We start from the raw sequence: 17,380 nt of genomic DNA, 5'->3' as shown, positions 1-17,380 counted from the left end.
TCTTTGGAATCCAGATAAATCTAACATGATCTTTACATGATGTTTGACGTGTCCATGATATGTTATTATATATCACTGAGCACAGTGTATTATTAGTTTCCAGTTCCACTATGAATCCTTCAGTGTCATTTGATGGTTTGTAGTTACAGCTGATATTGACTGACTGTCCTCGATGAACAGAATGAACTGAGGTGCCATCGAATTCTGGATGTCCAGATATAACTGAAAAAGACAGGGCTGCATTATTATTATTATTATTATTATTATTATTATTCATAATATTTTAAACTTTAGTTATCACTAATCAGTTAACTAGATTTCATTTAAAATACCATTGATTAAAAATAATTAATTATATAATAAATAAATATTTAAATTAAATATAATTATATAAATATAAAAAAAAAATCTAATTAAAATACCAGACAGAAGCATCCATACACATGTGGTCACAGAGTTACACTTTGATGATATCTAGAGAAAACAGAAAGAGAAATATTGCAATACATATTTGTATTACTGATCATTTCCGCGTGTTGATCGCAGAAGTAAGGCTCTACAGGCTAAATGAAGAATGGGAGACCATATCAAATATTATTTTTGCATTTCCATTTGCCCCAACTGCAGAAAAGGGGGAAAAAAAGAAAAGGAAAGAAATCTATTGTGTTTCCACAATTCTCCGAAAGAATCACTAGTACACCCCCCCCCCCAAAATTCACCTTAAAAACACAAGTTCAGTTCCTGCTGTAAATATTTAAGTATAATCAAATTAGCATTTCAAATCTATATATATATACACACATATATATTGCCTAGTTGAAACCTTTATAACTTAAAATGTATTTGGATGAGTAAAAGTAATGAAAACATCTTGTCCTGACTTATTGATGATATTTTAAGAGAAAAAGACCAGTTATACTCTTTCATAATTTAATGTCTGTGTAATATAATTGTCAATGTAAAAAATATATAAAAATAGATTTACAATGTTAATTATTTTGGAAATGCATCATCACGGTCTGTGAAAATCCACGAGGTCTAGTTTCTAAACATCAGTTAATGTATTAGCATTTTTTTTTACAGCATTTATTAACCTTTGTTAATGTTATAAAAATGTAAATGTTAGCTCACAGTGCATTACTAATGTTAACAGATACAACTTTTGGTATAAATAAATTGTTAGTTCATGTTAATGTAGTAATGAAACCTAGTAAATTGTTATTAAAATATTTGGGCAGAACACAATAATGGACAAATCAAAATTATGTCACGCAATAAGTATTTTGCAATAAGTGCTACATTGCAAGACTAAATATTTGAATTTACTATGGCTCCCAAAATGGCACGCATACCTCAGTGCACTTTGGAGCAAAACAAGTATTGTTTCAGTTAATGATGATAAAAAGTCGATAAAAGTTAATGAACAAATTCACCAGCAACACAAAATACAAAAAATTCCCATATTCTCACCTTGTCATTTTTCAGAGATTGCATCCTCTTTTGTATTTTGCAGGTACAGACGCTTCTAACTCCTGATGGTGCAAATTAAGAAGTGATGTTGGTCTGAGGTGGCGACGTCATTTTAGTCAAGTCAGAAACCAGCTCAACCAATCGAGTTGAGGCAGTCTGAGATAGTAGTGTGTATGCGGAAGAGAATTACAGTAAAAAAATAAATAAAAAAATCTATCACTTAAAGGGGTGATGAACTGAGAAATCAACTTGCCCTTGAGCTTTTGATATAGAAAAGGTCATGGTAATAAAAGAATATCCTGTAAGTTTCAGAGCTGAAAACTTCCTTGTTAGTCAAAGAAAAGCTGTTATTGACACCAGACCCAGAAAACAAGAGCTCTCAGAATATGTAACGCCACCTCTACAGATAAATATGCTTCTCTAGCCCCGCCCACCGACTCGAGCTAAGGATGGATGGTCCCTGCATAAGCTTCCTTCTGAACACACACTTATGTGAGTAGGCTAAAATATGTTTTTTTTATATGTGTTAGTTTTGCATAACATTACAGATTGTTTGAATTGATTACATACCTTAGTACTCTGTCACAGGGTGGATAAGGTGTTATTGAATTGGTTCACTCGTGATCGGACTTGTAATGTTATGGGCCAGGCGTGAGTGTGTGTGTCTCCACGTCCGCACGAGTGTGTGTGTGTCTGCGCGACGCGAGTGAGTGTGTGTGTTTGAGTGAGTGTGTGTCCGCCCGTGCCAGTGAGTGTGTGTGTGTGTGTGTGTCTGCGCGAATGAGTGTGTGTGTCCGCGCGAGTGTGTGTGTGTGTGTGTGTGTGTGATTTAATCATTGTGTTTGTTTGATATTTTGCGAGTCCTCCGAGAATTTCCCCCAGACGATTCCTGGGATAGACGGTACACTGTAAAAAAAAAAATCAGGTCTCCAATTGAAAATTTTCAAGTGACCGATCACATCTAAATTTTTTAGTTGGCCAAATTGAATTTCTGTGAATTAAATTGCATCAATTCACTTCCATCATCACCATTTACTTCCAAGTCTTCAGTGCCCATCAAAACCGACCGTTTTTCAGAGAGCCTCAAAACCAGAAAATAGTCCATTACTTATTCATTGTGATGTTTTTGAATGTAAAAAAGAATGAACTCATAAGTTGACTTCAGACAGTAAACAGTATACATTTTTTAAAAAAGCCAGTTCATGACACCTTTAAACCAATACTGGCAGAGTTTTTGTTTGTCACTCTTAAAAAAAAGGTGCTATATGGCACCAGAAATGGTTCTTGGCTCGTAGTCATATAGGTGAACCTTTTTAAGTTCTATATAGCACCAATTTTGGTGCTTCAGTGGTTCTTCAGCAGTTCTTCACCTTTTCTTTGACTAAGGTGCTATAGCAACGCTACCATATACAGAACATGTTAAGATATGGTGCTATATAGCACCAAAAGTTTTTCCTCTATGATTACGACAAAGAACCATTTTTGGTGCCATATAGAACCTTTTTTTTTTAGAGTGTATAGCAAGAAGCCAATCAAAACTCTTTCAGACCTTCTTTGATTGGATGGCACCTCTACGTGTGTTGCAAGGCCCTGAAAACGACTCAGGGTTTAATTTTATTCCTATAGCCGAAGAAGAAAAAGTGTTCAAATAGTGAAACCAAATGTACTGTAGACTTATTTGCTTATATTTGTCTCCAACAAGACTCTTTTTAGAGCCTCATCTTCATGATCTGCTGACATGAGAAGAAGCGGTCTGGTTATTTTAACCACACAATGTCTAAATGCAAGGTGTGGGTCATGGGAAAAGGTGCAAAAGCAGTACACATGACAAATAAAGAATGAACTATTTATAAATGAATTATTGAAATAGGTAATACATCAACACAGGAAAGAAAACTGCACTCAGCAAACCATTTCATTGGGTTTTTAGTGCTGAAGCTGCAAATAACAGAGGCCTCATGGTATTTTGTGTGCACATATACACCAAACAGGCATAACATTATGACCGGTGAAATGAATATCACTGATTATCTCTTCATCACGGCACCTGTTAGTGGGTGGGATATATTAGGCAGCAAGTGAACAATTTGTTCTCAGAGTTGATGTGTTAGAAGCAAGAAAAATGGGCAAGCGTAAGGATTTGAGCGAGTTTGACAAGGGCCAAATTGTGATGGCTAGACGACTGGGTCAGAGCATCTCCAGTTTTGTGGGGTGTTCCCGGTCTGCAGTGGTCAGTTTCTATCAAAAGTGGTTCAAGAAAGGAACAGTGGTGAACCGGGGACAGGGTCATGGGCGGCCAAGACTCATTGATGCACGTGGGGAGCGAAGGCTGGCCCGTGTGGTCTGATCAAACAGACGAGCTACCGTAGGCCCCTCCTCGCAACTTACAGGACCTAAAGGATCTGCTGCTAACATCTTGGTGCCAGATACCATAGCACGCTTTCAGGGGTCTAGTCCATGCCTCGACGGGTCAGGGCTGTTTTGGCAGCAAAAGGGGGGCCAACACAATATTAGGAATGTTATGCCTGATTGGTGTATATGCAATCAAAATGTTAAGCAAAAAAGCATGAAAATATAAATCACTATATTACATACACAAGTTGGCTGGTCAGTGAATGATATAGACATGTATCAGGCTATCAATCATTGTAAAATGTCTTCATTCAGAGTGGACTCCAACAGGGCTGCATGGAACTGGATGATGATCACCCAGTCTTGAATACAACATCTCAGGCTCAGGTGTGACACTCACTCCTACAGGAGGCACAGACCGCCGACGTGCTCTTCCTGGAACAACATAGGAATAATGGCTTGATCAGTGTAGGTCTGATAGCTATTATGAGACTATAAGAAAAAGCAATGCATAAGAGGAGTCGTCCCTGCCCACCCCTAAACAATTTGCACTGTTATTTTGTTTATATTCCGTATAAAATAAAATAGTCATTTTCTTAAAATGAATTCATGAGGACACGCACAACCTGTAAAACAAGACTAATTCTGATATGCATGCTGTGATAAACTAAGTGTAGGTAAGAGGCCTATGCGTATTTCATTTGTATAATACCATGTGCGTGAGGGAACACAGCATCTGATGAGCTGTTCATGTTTTGGTAATTTCAGTTTCAGTCACAGTAAAGAACCTTGGTTTCATAACGCTCAGGAGTCGTTGTCATTTTGTACAGTGTACGTACACTGTAGAAAAAAAACTGTAGTATAACAAAACATTAAACACTACTAAACATCCCACTTAACATTAATCTTGCACCAAAAAAATGACACTAAATTTTGGCATTTACTCTCCCTCTCCCTTCAGTGTCCTGGCAAAGCATGCTGGGAAATAAAAACCCCAAACCAGTTTCAGTTAAATTAAAGTTTGTCCATAAACCTCAAAATATAGAAACAATTCAGATTACTTAAAGTGTGTCAGTTTTGAGAACTCAAATGAAAAAGAAAGTTATAAATACTCATAAAAGTTAATTTGGTTGAACTAATTTTTTTAGTTTGAGTTGGCTCAACTCAAACCAATGAATTATTTTGAGCGTTAGGGTTTACATGTTTACATATTCAGTCTATAGGCACATGAAAAATCACCATCGTAAAAAATTGAATGTAATGGAAAGTATTGTTATTTTTGAACTCTGCTTCATCAAAAGTAATATTAGGCGTTATTTTAATAATTCTACTTAAAAATGTTAAGTTTAATTCAATGTTAATTGTCATATCTTTGCATTTAAATTTTAAGTTTACAAGCAATTTCATATTAAAAATTCTGAATTATGTAACCACATTTTGTTTAACTCTGAACATGCATATAGAAACTTCATTATTCTTTAATTTGTGTTTGTTTGTTAGATTTCACTTACATCATTATTCTGTGTTAAAGATTCCATACCAAGAGAGTGATAACTCAGATTTAAATTCATAAGAACAGACACTATATTTTGGAGATCAAATATTAAACTCACTGAAACGCGCACACGCGACTGTGATAATCAGTATAGCAAGAATCAGCGGCACGCAAGTCACCAGAGACAGAGCCATCCATGTATTTGTATCTATAAAAGAGGGATTGAGCAGAATTACATAACACAATGATTGCATAAAAAATTGTAACAGAACTGCTAATATTTACATGAGACATAATATATGTTATTTATAAAAAAAAAATTTAATACCTCTGTTGTCATAACAGTCAGCAGGAGGCAGGTGGAGAATCATCGGTCGGCTCAGGGATGAGTGATTTACCCAACACGAGTAGTTTGTACAGTCGGACACGTTCAAATATGAATGGAGGGTGAATGATCCATCTGGGTTGGTTTTGTTAATGTTGTGTGTGAGAGAGACGTTCTGAAATCCTCCATTTCTCATCCACACCAGCTCTAGACCAGAAGGGAAAAACCCCTCAGAGCGGCAAAGAATCCTGTGAAATCCATCCCATGCTCTTACACGTGACACGGACACACTGGGGTGTGCTAGGAAATATAAGAATTATGAGTAAGAAGCTAATTTATTAGGAGCAGATATTTGTTACACTGTTACATCTACACTCAGGTTACTATAATTTCTGATACTCATAATAAACGTACCAGTCACTTGAACAAATGTTCTTCCTTCACTCAAAAGCTCAGAAGGAGGTGGTATATTTCTTGTCACAACACATTTGTAAGTGCCAGTATCATTTATCTGCAGATTTGATACTTCAAATAACATTTCCTCAGTCTTTGGAATCCAGATAAATCTAACATGATCTTTACATGATTGACGTATCCAAGATTTGTTGTTATTATAAATCAATGAGCACAAATTATAATTAGTGTCCAGTTCCACTGTGAATCCTTCAGTGTCATTTGATGGTTTGTAGTTACAGCTGATAGTGACTGACTGTCCTCGATGAACAGAATGAACTGAGGTGCCATTGAATTCTGGATGTCCAGATATAACTGAAAAAGACAGGACACCCAATAAAAATTCACTTTTATTTGAAGTCATATTAAAAAAGTAGGGGCCTTTATTGTCATTGTTGCATCACAGTATGAAGATTCATAAAGTTCAGAGAATTTTCACATTTTGAATAGTATTGTATAATCACCAGAAAACAAGGACAGCAGCATCAGCGCACATGTGGTCACAGAGTTACATTTTGATGATATCTATTAAGAACAAACAGAGAAATACAATAATACATATTCATACAAATAGATTTTTTTTTCTTCAATAATGACTGGCTGACTGTACATGCTTAGATGCTTAGTTTAATAAATAAACATGAAATATTATAATTACTTACTACTTATTATAATATAATTACTTTGTCATATGAGAGGATACAAAATACATGAAACTAGCACGAGTAGGAGACCGCTTGCCAAGCCTTACTGTAGTTATTATACAGCATTGGTTTCCCCCCTCCCAAATATATTTGACAAATATAATGCCACAACTGACCAATCAGATTCAAGCATTCAAGAATATAAGCAGCTAGTCTTTGCACAAAGTGATACATTTTAAGACTACAAATATCACACAAATTACTGTATAGATGCTTCATAAAACTGACCAAAGCATGTAAAAACATCAGAAAGCAAAAGCTGATTCAGACTATTTATGAAATTCACCAGAAACAAAAATATTTTTGCATAGATATAGCTATTATTTATAAAACCCCCATTTTCTCACCATTTCACATTTCAGAAACTGCATCCTCTTTTGCATTTTGCATCGTCGCTGTTCTAACTCATGATGGTGCAAATGAAGAAGTGATGTTGGTCTGAGGCGGCCACGCAATTTTAGTCAAGTCAGAAATCAGCTCAACCAATCCGACTGAGGCAGTCTGAGAGTGGGCTACATAATTTGTAGACTGAACCAAAATAAAACTTTATTTTTAACTATAATTTAAGTCATGACAATCAAGGGCGCTTTGAGTTTCTCACGCAGTTTTTCTATGACTGACAAACGACCTACAAAGTTGTATTCATCCAGGGAGCAGCCAATCGCAGTGCCCTTTTCTTTTAGGCCTTCACTGATTGGGTTGGACCAATATAAGGGACATTGCTCATTGTCTAAGCTACAATGGAGAAGTAACTGTTAGACAGCTGCAGGTCATGAAATGTCTTAAAGTGCAAGGGTGTTTAATGGTTAAACCAAATATCAAGCAGGCCTCATTTGCTCATAACCGTCTGCACACAGACCTCTTTAGCAGAGCATCTACACACTCTGAAGAGGCGGTGAGGTCTAGTTATTTTAACCACAGCGCGGTTGAAAACACGTGAAATGCAGGGAAACTGTTATATAGGTCACGTGTGAAAATGTAGATATGAAAGAAAAAGGACGAATTATACAGAGATCACAAAGTCAGTGCATGGATGATGTGCTCAGAACTAATTACTGCCCGCAGTTGCACAGTTTCAGTAGCAGTTGAATAGGAAACTTTGAAAGATACACATATGCAATGCTATTTTTAGTGTTTAGTTTAGCATGTCGAAGCTTGCTTCCCTTTTATTCATGCAATTGTTTGTTTGTGTTTTGAAAAATTGGATTAAAACTTGATTTAATCGTTGGATCGTTGTGGTTTGCTATTGCTGTGGTGTGAGTGACAGGTTATCACGCCCTTGCACAGGAAATAGAAGAGAAGAGAAGAGATAGAAGAGCAGTCACTGCAAGACGGAGGGAACATTATTTTGATTAAACATTATAAGGACATATGATTTAAAACAAATAATAATGATGTGCATGGATAAATAATTTATAATATAATGGAAAAATATAATTTATAACATCATAAAAAATGGAATATTCCATAAAAAAATAAGAATTTCAAGAGTTTTCATTTCATGGTGACTTTAAGTCTGGAGAACACAACTTTACAGAGAAAAACTGAGCAGTCTAAAAGTCCGAGGACCACAAGATGCGTCCACACCATGCCGTAATTACAGTAATCACGAGATCTCTACTTGTAAAATGCGTTCGCGTCTTCGTAGAGTTCATAATTACAACTTGTAAGCTAGGAATTTTCTGAGAGCTACTTGTACAACGTGACCATAAAGTAAAATATCTAGCTTCTGCCAGACCGCCTTCCGTAACTTACGAAGAAAGTGTAACGCCTCTCGCGGTTCAAAGCGATTACGCTACGTCTGACGTCATACATCGCACCAGTTACACTTTCTTCGTAAGTTGAATACGGAAGAAGCTAGATATTTTACTTTAAAACATTTTTTTCTCTTACAAAAACCCATCGATTCACTTCAGAAGGCCTTTATTAACCCCTGGAGCTGTGTGGATGCACTTTTTTGGGCATACGATTTTGGACTGCCAATCACTACCATTCAAATTCTTGGAAGAGCCAGGCCCTTTTTTAATATAACTTTGATTGTATTAGTCTGAAATATCATATACACCTAGGATGGCTTGAGGGTGAGTAAATCATGGGCTAATTTTCATTTTTGGGTGAACTAACCTTTTAAAGGGTTAATTCACCCAAAAATGAAAATTCTTCCATTAATTACCCACCCTCATGTCGTTCCAAACCCGTAAGACCTTCGTTCATCTTCAGAACACAAATGAAGATATTTTTGATGAAATCCGAGAGGTTTCTGAACCAGCCATAGGCAGCAACGCCATTGCAACTTTCATGGCCCAGAAAGGTAGTAAAGACATCGTTAAAATAGACCATGTGACTACAGTGGTTCAACCTCAACGTTATAAACTGACGAGAATACATTTTGTGCGCGAAAAAACAAAACAAAATGACTTTATTCAACTATTTCTTGCCTCGCTGCCTTATCAGACGATGGCTTGTAAGGCAGCGTTTAAGCATGAAGGCACCTCACAAAACAAATTTCGGACAGACTTCTTAGGCAGGGTAACAGTTTAATGATCTACAGCCCAATAGAGAGAGCTTTAGTGAGAACTAAACACATATTTAATTACTGCATTAGTAATTTCTCGCTAGAAATGACATCAGAAGTGGAAAATGTTGGTAAAAAACGTACATTTACACACAAACTGACCAGCAAACGCAACTTTCGGACGCCATCTTTTTTTCCAGCTTAACTGTCACAGAATGGAAAGCACAGGATTGTGGGATAGCAAAGGCAGCGAAGGATACATATATGCTGCCTTCAAAAATCGATCAGATGAAGGTCTCTCAGGAGACAGGAAGTGAAGCTAACATTAGATTCGGACGTGCCTTGGTGCCATCCTGCCTTGAAATGTGTCCTCCGAAGGCAGCATTTTCCAGGTTTCGGACGCAGCCTACATTACCCACAATACTCACTGCCCGGACACATCATTCCTGATTACATTCACCTGTTTCATTTACCTTGTTAGCTCACCCTATAAAAGCCTGGTCAATTCTGTTACTCAGGCCTAGTCCACACGTACACAGGTATTTTTTTATAACCAGAGTTTTTCCTCCTCCGGTTTAAAAAACAATCGCGTCCACACAAGCACGGTTTAAAAAAAATCTCTGTCCACATGAAAACGCAAAACCATGCTATGATTGGCTGCCTGATTACCACATGGGTCGGCACCGATGCACTGAGGGATGCCATGGGCTCAGTGAAACCCTTCTACAAGTTTACTTTGGACTCAGGAACAGGTAATTGTACACAGGGGCAGGGCTCAAGTGGACTGAAACTTCACACACTTGCCTTACTATGTTGTATTATTGCATTCTGGCGCCTCTGAGATACCTGTGCATGTATCTGTATACATGTGATAAGCCCTGTTAGCAGAGTTATTAAAAGCTACGTCCGCCATTGCATAGACTCCACTCATGTAAACAAAATCGATAACGGCGCGCAATCTAACGTCAAACAAAGGAGAGAACGGCGCACACTTCGACTTAACAAGCCGAAATCTCCGGTTTCACCATCCACACGACAACGCTGAAACCGGAGTTTCTAAAAATCTTCACCCTGGACAGAGTTTTCAAAAAAGTCTGGTTTCAGTAACCGGATACTGCGTTTGCGTGTGGACGAACAGCCAAACCGCGTAAAAAAAGCTGCGGTTTTGAAAATACCCGTGTTCGTGTGGACAGGGCCTCATTGCCAAATCTTGTTTAGTGTTTCACTGCATTTCTGAGCATTCTTCCTGGTTTCATGTATTTCAGTTTTTGGATTACTTGCCTGTTTCTGGATTACTCTCTTGACCGTGTTCCCTACCTTGTGGTGTTTGTTTGTTTGAACTGCCTGCCTGTGTTTTGACCTTGCCGGTAATTTTGACTAAGATTGTGGATTACCCTTTAATAAAGCTGCTTTTGGATCCTCAGCCTTCACGTCTCAAGAGCAGTTCGTAATAGCTCTGTTGACGTAGTAAACACAGTGCAGCGCTCCCGGGTTCTACGTCAAAATGCCGGCTCATTATTGGCTTAACTTGTATTTCGAAGATGAACGAAGGTCTTGCGTGTTTGGAATGATATGAGGATGAGTAATTGATGACAGAATTTTCATTTTTGGGTGAACTAACCCCTTATAAAGTAACTGAACGAATCACTGTTTTTTTTTTTATGAATCGGTTGAGTGAATGATTCATCACTCATAAGGTTACTTGTTTTGTTCCTTGAATGAATCGTGTTTGAACGAATTCAATGACTCACTTTTAATAACAACCATTTATCTTTTTGATAACTGAATCACTTTTTTTAATCACTTGGTTGAGTGAATGATTAAAAGACTCAATGGTTTCATTCCAGAATGATTCAGTGACGAATCTCCTCCACTATGCACTTTTGGATCTCTACTCGGTCAATCAAATTGGAAGACTGGAACTACCTGTTGTATAAATTGTACTAGGGTAGTGGATACACAGAGATCTGTCATTGTAAAATGTCTTTCTTCAATGTTTATAGTGGAGATGAGCGGACTCCAATAGGGCTGCATGGAACTGGATGATGGTTGCCCAGTGTTGAATACAACATCTCAGACTCAGGTGTGACACTCACTCCTACAGGAGGCACAGACCGCCGACGTGCTGTTCCTGGAACAACATTAAAACATTTATTTAGTCATTGCACATGGTGATGAAAGTCTAAAATCACATATGAGGGAAAATTGACACTTTATGGGTCAGATTTACTAACAGCTCTTTTGGCAGGATTTACTAAAGACTAAAAGACGTGGAAAGTTATTTTTGCGGCTGAGTTTCCCTTTCAGGTCCCGTCCACACGGAGATGCGTTTAGCTGTATAGGTAAAAATTTTGTATCATATCAGCGTTTTGTCTACACGGATCCGGTGTTTTAGGAGCCTGACACCGATATTTTTTTAAACCAGGTCCTAGAGTGGATAAATCTGAAACCGACACCCTTGCGTTTTTGTGTGTACAGCCAATCCGTATATTTTGTGAAACAGTGATGTCATCACAGTAAAAAGGGATACAACTACGGGCACTGGGCATGCGCACATCAATATTGCGTCATTTAATTACTGTATTTGCATTGTTGTAAGGGTAGGTTTAGGGTTGGGGTAGGTGTAGGCGTTAATAAAACAATCTGGTAAGTAGCACATTTATTTGTTGTTATTTTATCGTGCGATTTTTGCCTCACTTCCAACCATTGCTGTACCCTTTCTAGCCACAACTCTTCTTCTCCGTTTTTAGTGTTTTTCAGTAGCAGAATTACAGTGCCACATACTGGCCTGGCATGTATACTACATCATTTTGAGTCAGTTTCAGTGGTTTCGTGTGTACGCAGATATTTCTTTCAACGAGGGAAAAAAAGATTGGATAGGGAAACCTCTGGCTTTGTGTGGATGTGGCCTAATGCTGCGTTCACACCAAACGTGAATAGAGCGTCAAAATCGTGTCTACCGCGTCTAGTTGGACGCTTGAACATTTTGAATCCATACTGGCGTCCACAGCGAATTGGACACGCGTATAAATTGAGCGTTTGAAGCGAAATAGATGCGCGTTCAAGGCGCTCCAGGAGAAATGTCATAAAACACCACTGCCTCTTTTCATTTTCATTTTCATTAAAAATATATATTAAATATTAATAGCCACACAAATGTGGTCCAGGCAAGGGACTACATTATCTTCACTGCGTGTATATTTAAATATCCTTAAAAAATAAAGTTATGAAACTTCTCTTTGCCCTCAGTCAAAACGATTTGGCAGACAACAAATTATAGAATCATGATACCAAAGATCGCCCATTAGATCCACACAAGACGAACTACTACAGGACATCAGAGCCAGCGGCAAACGTCAGAAGGACTAGCCGAGGAAAAGCTGCTCTCGCCGGGGTTATGAGCGGTGAGTGCCGGGTGATCGCCTGGATCTCACAGCTCCAAAAAATAGGCGCTCTCTTTATAAATAAACCACAGATTTGAGCTTTAGACAACTACATTCTCACCTGAAAAAGTCTTAAAACTACCTTTTGTGACACAATAGTAGTATTTTTAAATTATGCAGGGTTTCTCATCACGTCACTTTACCACGTGACCGCAGCAAGCAGGCTCCTGATTGGTTAACGGGGCGCGAATTGATGCCAAAGTTCAAATTTTTCAACTCGGGCGACAGACGCGAATTCACTTCAAACCATTCACGCGAATTGCGCAAGACACTCAATTTGCGTAAAATTCGCGCCGCAGGACCTCCAGACGCTCGTCAACGTGCCTTTCCATTGACTTAACATTGTAATCACACGCTCCTGACGCTCTCTTCGCGTTTGGTGTGAACGCAGCATAAGATGCAAAATTTGGGGAGGGGAGTAAATTAATTTAAATTAATCACCCAATGTGATTTTCTAAGGTTTGTGCTCGTCAATTTACTGGTGTTTGCACCATTATTTACTGCACAAAAAAAGCATGTTTAAACCAGACGCTAACTGGTAGATTACATTGGTCATTATGGAAACGATCCGGCTGCGTCTGTGTTCATTAATTTGCGTGTTGTCACTTTCCACTCCCATCAGCGCTTTTTTGGAATTGTGCTCTCAGACTAATTTGCCCTGTTAAATAAATTTGGCCCTATTACTTAAAGTAGAACAAAAACTAGGGGAGAGCGGGGCACAACCTAATGCAGGGTTAGTTGTAACACACATGGTTTAAAACTTTCCACGCATGCCAGCATGACGAAACATAGTGTATTTACTAGTTGTCTTATCAACACTATATCGAGAAAAAAGTGTGCCGAAATTAATAAATCTTTGGAAGACATCACTGAACATTTATTTAAGTTAATTTCTTACATAAGTTAATTTTTCATCTGTTTTTTGTTTATTTAAAACTAGACAAATCAGATATTATTGTAATCTTATATCAGTTATTTAAAAGTTGATATAGTTCTTTAATGCTGATCTAACCAGCAGAAGACATGCGCCGGGGTTAAATCCCAGGTGCGCAGATGGGGAGTGTTGTAACACTGCGTTACAATGTGCCTGTCACGATTCACCAGTAAGAGTGCCCCTGATTACCACCAGAGGGCACTCCACCCCGGACTGTCACTCCATCAAGCACTACATTACCTATAATCCTTTGCCTGGACTCATCAGCACTCATTGTTCACACCTGTGTCTCATTTACCTCATTATTTCTGCCTATATCTAGCCTGTTCACCCTGTCATTCACTGCAAGTCTTTGTATGTTGTTATACTGCATCTCTGAGCGTTTCCCTGGTTCTTGTCTTTTGGTTTTTGAATTTCTTGCCTGATTATACTTTTGCCTCTGTCCCCTGCCTTTGGATTGCCTGACTGGATATTGACTTATTGCCTGTATTTTGGATTACGTGTCTGGATTGTCCCTCTAATAAAAGCTGCATTTGGATCTCCAACCTTTTTGAGTCTAGGAGCAGTTCTATAACAGTGCCCCTATTAGAATGTTTCTTTGTGTGTGTTTGTGTGTTAATTTAAATTTAGACAAATCTGATATTTTATATCTGTTATGTAACAGTTGATATAGTTCTTTAATGCTGATCTAACAGCAGAAGACACAAGCTGGGGTTAAATCCCAGTTGTGCAGGTAGGGCATGATGTGTAACACTGTGTTCCATTGTGCCCCTATTATAATTATGATATTATATTCTATACTTTTATTAATTATATAGAAAAACCATGAGAAAAAGGTGAATAATGACTGAATTATGATGCATAGATGTGTTTTGCGGTGTGTTTGTCAAATTAAAAAATGCCATTATTTTATATGAAAAAGTTAATAATAGTATTTTATTGACAAAATATTTTAGTTTGTCTTGGATATTTTTTTGATTATATCAGATATCATTTTAAGCTGTCATTTGGTCATGTTACATTGTGCCCCTCACATGTTACAATGTATGCATGTTGTCACATTTCACTTCCATTCATTCGGGGTTAATCAAGAAAAAAGTATACACTGTCTTAATGAAACAAAACCACATAATTGTACTAGACATGTGTGCAATTATTGTGGGGAAAAATAAATACTCTGAACCCCAAGTGGATTTACACAAACTGAGAAAGTCAAAAAGCGGGTAACACTTTACAATAAGGTTTCATGTTAACTTCATTTGTTAACATGAACTAATAATGAACTGCACTCATAAAGAGTTTAGTAATCTTGGTTAATGTTAATTTCAACATTTACTAATACTTTTTTTTTAAAATCTTGTTAACATTAGTTGCACTGTGAACAAACATGAACAAACCATGAACAGCTGTATTTTTATTAACTAATGTTAACAAAGATTAACAAATGTGCTGCTCATGGTTAGTTCATGTTAGTTAATACATTAATGTTAACTAATGAAACCTTATCGTAAAGTGTTACCAAAAAGCGTTAGGTTGAGCCCCGTCCTCGCCTACATTTGTGGGCATGATCAGATTCAGATAAACAACTGAGGTCATTAAGGTTTACAGATAAAACTAACCCTAACCCTAACCCTAACCCTAACCAACTGGAACTAAAGGTGTGAGATTTGTGACTCACTGCGACTGCTGAGGTATAATGTTACTTTTTTGTGAGACTTACTGTAACATTTACACATGACTGCAATGATCAAAAAGACAGCCAACACCGAAGAGACGATAAACACAGTCACAGGTACACCTACAAGACAGAATAAGTGTGTGAAGACCCCACACGTAAATACAGTATATAACACATTTAAATAAACAAAAAGATGCAGTATCGTTAAACTTACCCCCTCTTTCATAGCAGACAGAGCTTGATAAATTTGCCACAAGTGGTTTGTTTAAAGACGAGTGGTTTACCCAGCAAGAGTAGATTGTGTCAGTGAAGGTTTGTGGTGGAAGTATAAGGTATGATTTCTGATTGAAGGATCCATTGACTGAATCGTGCGAATATGAGCTGTTGAGGATTTCTCCATCTCTGATCCACAGCTGTTCAAGAGAATCACGGTAAGATCCCACAGAGCACAGAATCATGGGAGATCCATCAGGGCTCTTCACACAGGACAGAGACAAGACGGGACGTACTGCAAATAGTGGAGGAATTCATACAAAATCATTATTATAATAATAGATCTATCTATATATCAATATATCATAAGAAGTATTTACCAATGACTTGAACTCTTTCTACTCCCAGAACCTCTTCAGGTGGTTTTGCGATCTTCTTCACGGTACAGGTGTATGTGCCGGTATCCTGAATTTGGAGATTTGGTAGCTCAAAGGATATTTCCATAGTCTCTTTAATCCACATGAATCTGATGTGATTTTTACAGTCAGGGTTTTTCCGTGAATTCATATGCAAGTAACACAGAGTATGATTAAGTGTTTGAAGATCTACTGTCATGATTTCTGTGTCATTTGTTGGTCTGTAGCTGCAGGTAATTTTGGCAGACTGTCCATGATCGACGAATAAAAGTGTTGAAGTGTGATTTTCTGCCGCATTGCCAAAAGCTGAAAAACAAAGACAAGCAACAACTTGACCTTCTCATGCTTTCTCAATCGTCGCACATGTAGGTGCTTCCTGTGTTATTTGCAGGGGCACAACATTTCTGATTTGATGTTACATTGTGGTTTCTTTATGTTAGAGGATATTTAATGCAATTTATATTACCGAAAACCGAAGACAGCAGCATCCACCCACAACAGATCAGAGAGAAACACTGCAAAAAAAAGTTTACACATTAAACAGAAATATCATATAAAATATATCATTTCAACAAAGATCTTATGTATTATGAGATAAGATTCAGAGCAGCATATTTTGAATTTGAAGACACTGACATTTTTGATAACTGCATTTTTTTCTCTGTTGTAACAAAAAGCAAAAGAAAGATCAAACATGCTTCCAGTTTAGTAAACGCATTATATTCATTTAGATCTAAAATCGTTTCCTCATATCTTCATAAGAATCACACACTCACCATCCCTCTTTCTGAGTAAAGTGTCGCGTGTGGCTGCTGTCTCACTGTTTTGCTGAAGTGTCTCATGCTGAAACGGGGCTGAGGTGGTGATTTCCTCTTTAAGCAATGCAGAAGTTTGCGGCAGTTGACAGCAATGCATCATCTGGAACCCGTCAAATTCCTTGTATATTTCATTTTAAAACGAGGAATTGACGAGACAAAAATTTAACTAAACAAATAAGAACACAACTAACCAAACAAAATCAGGACTGTTGATCTCATTTTCAACAACCAACAGACAGCAATAAAGAGATGTAAATAAGTTTAAATGTATACCCTAATTTTGCTTGTTAGCTGGAAGCGTCAGTTTTAAGTCTCTCTTCTCAAAACGCACCTGTTTTCCATAGCCTATAATTCATTTTTCTTTACAGTTCTTTTTGTTGTGTTTTGTGTTTAAATGTCTCTTCCTTGCTTTCTTTGGTTTCTTCTTTATTTTCATTTAGTTTGTTTAAACTGCGGTCTGACTCAGTTTTATTGTGTTTTAGCTGTTTATCGTTTTATACTTTTTTAATTTAATTTTTATATCTGATCCTGTGTACAGCCCTTTGGTCAGTCGTGTGGCTGTTT

General features: G+C 37.5%; 2 protein-coding genes across 2 annotated transcripts; both read right to left on the bottom strand.

Annotated features, from left to right (window-relative positions):
* Nucleotides 1–3,292: 3,292 nt before the first annotated feature.
* Nucleotides 3,293–7,413, bottom strand: LOC307119264 (major histocompatibility complex class I-related gene protein-like). The gene is made up of 6 exons (XM_079805453.1): nt 7,147–7,413; nt 6,560–6,620; nt 6,057–6,410; nt 5,646–5,942; nt 5,436–5,525; nt 3,293–4,257 (listed from the first exon to the last, which is right to left on the bottom strand). The coding sequence occupies exons 1-6, from the start codon at nt 7,180–7,182 to the stop codon at nt 4,130–4,132; spliced, it is 966 nt and encodes a 321-aa protein (XP_079661579.1). The 5' UTR covers nt 7,183–7,413; the 3' UTR covers nt 3,293–4,129.
* A 3,562-nt stretch (nt 7,414–10,975) lies between these two features.
* LOC307119263 (uncharacterized protein) lies at nt 10,976–16,853 on the bottom strand. The gene is made up of 6 exons (XM_079805452.1): nt 16,775–16,853; nt 16,465–16,513; nt 15,963–16,304; nt 15,584–15,877; nt 15,412–15,489; nt 10,976–11,445 (listed from the first exon to the last, which is right to left on the bottom strand). Exons 1-6 carry the CDS (start codon nt 16,838–16,840, stop codon nt 11,312–11,314), a joined length of 963 nt encoding a protein of 320 aa, XP_079661578.1. The 5' UTR covers nt 16,841–16,853; the 3' UTR covers nt 10,976–11,311.
* Nucleotides 16,854–17,380: the final 527 nt, after the last annotated feature.

Source organism: Gobio gobio (genome assembly GCF_949357685.1).
Source record: "Gobio gobio genome assembly, chromosome: 22".
NCBI classification, from domain to species: Eukaryota; Metazoa; Chordata; class Actinopteri; order Cypriniformes; family Gobionidae; genus Gobio; species Gobio gobio.
This window is presented reverse-complemented; position numbering and strand designations above follow the sequence as displayed.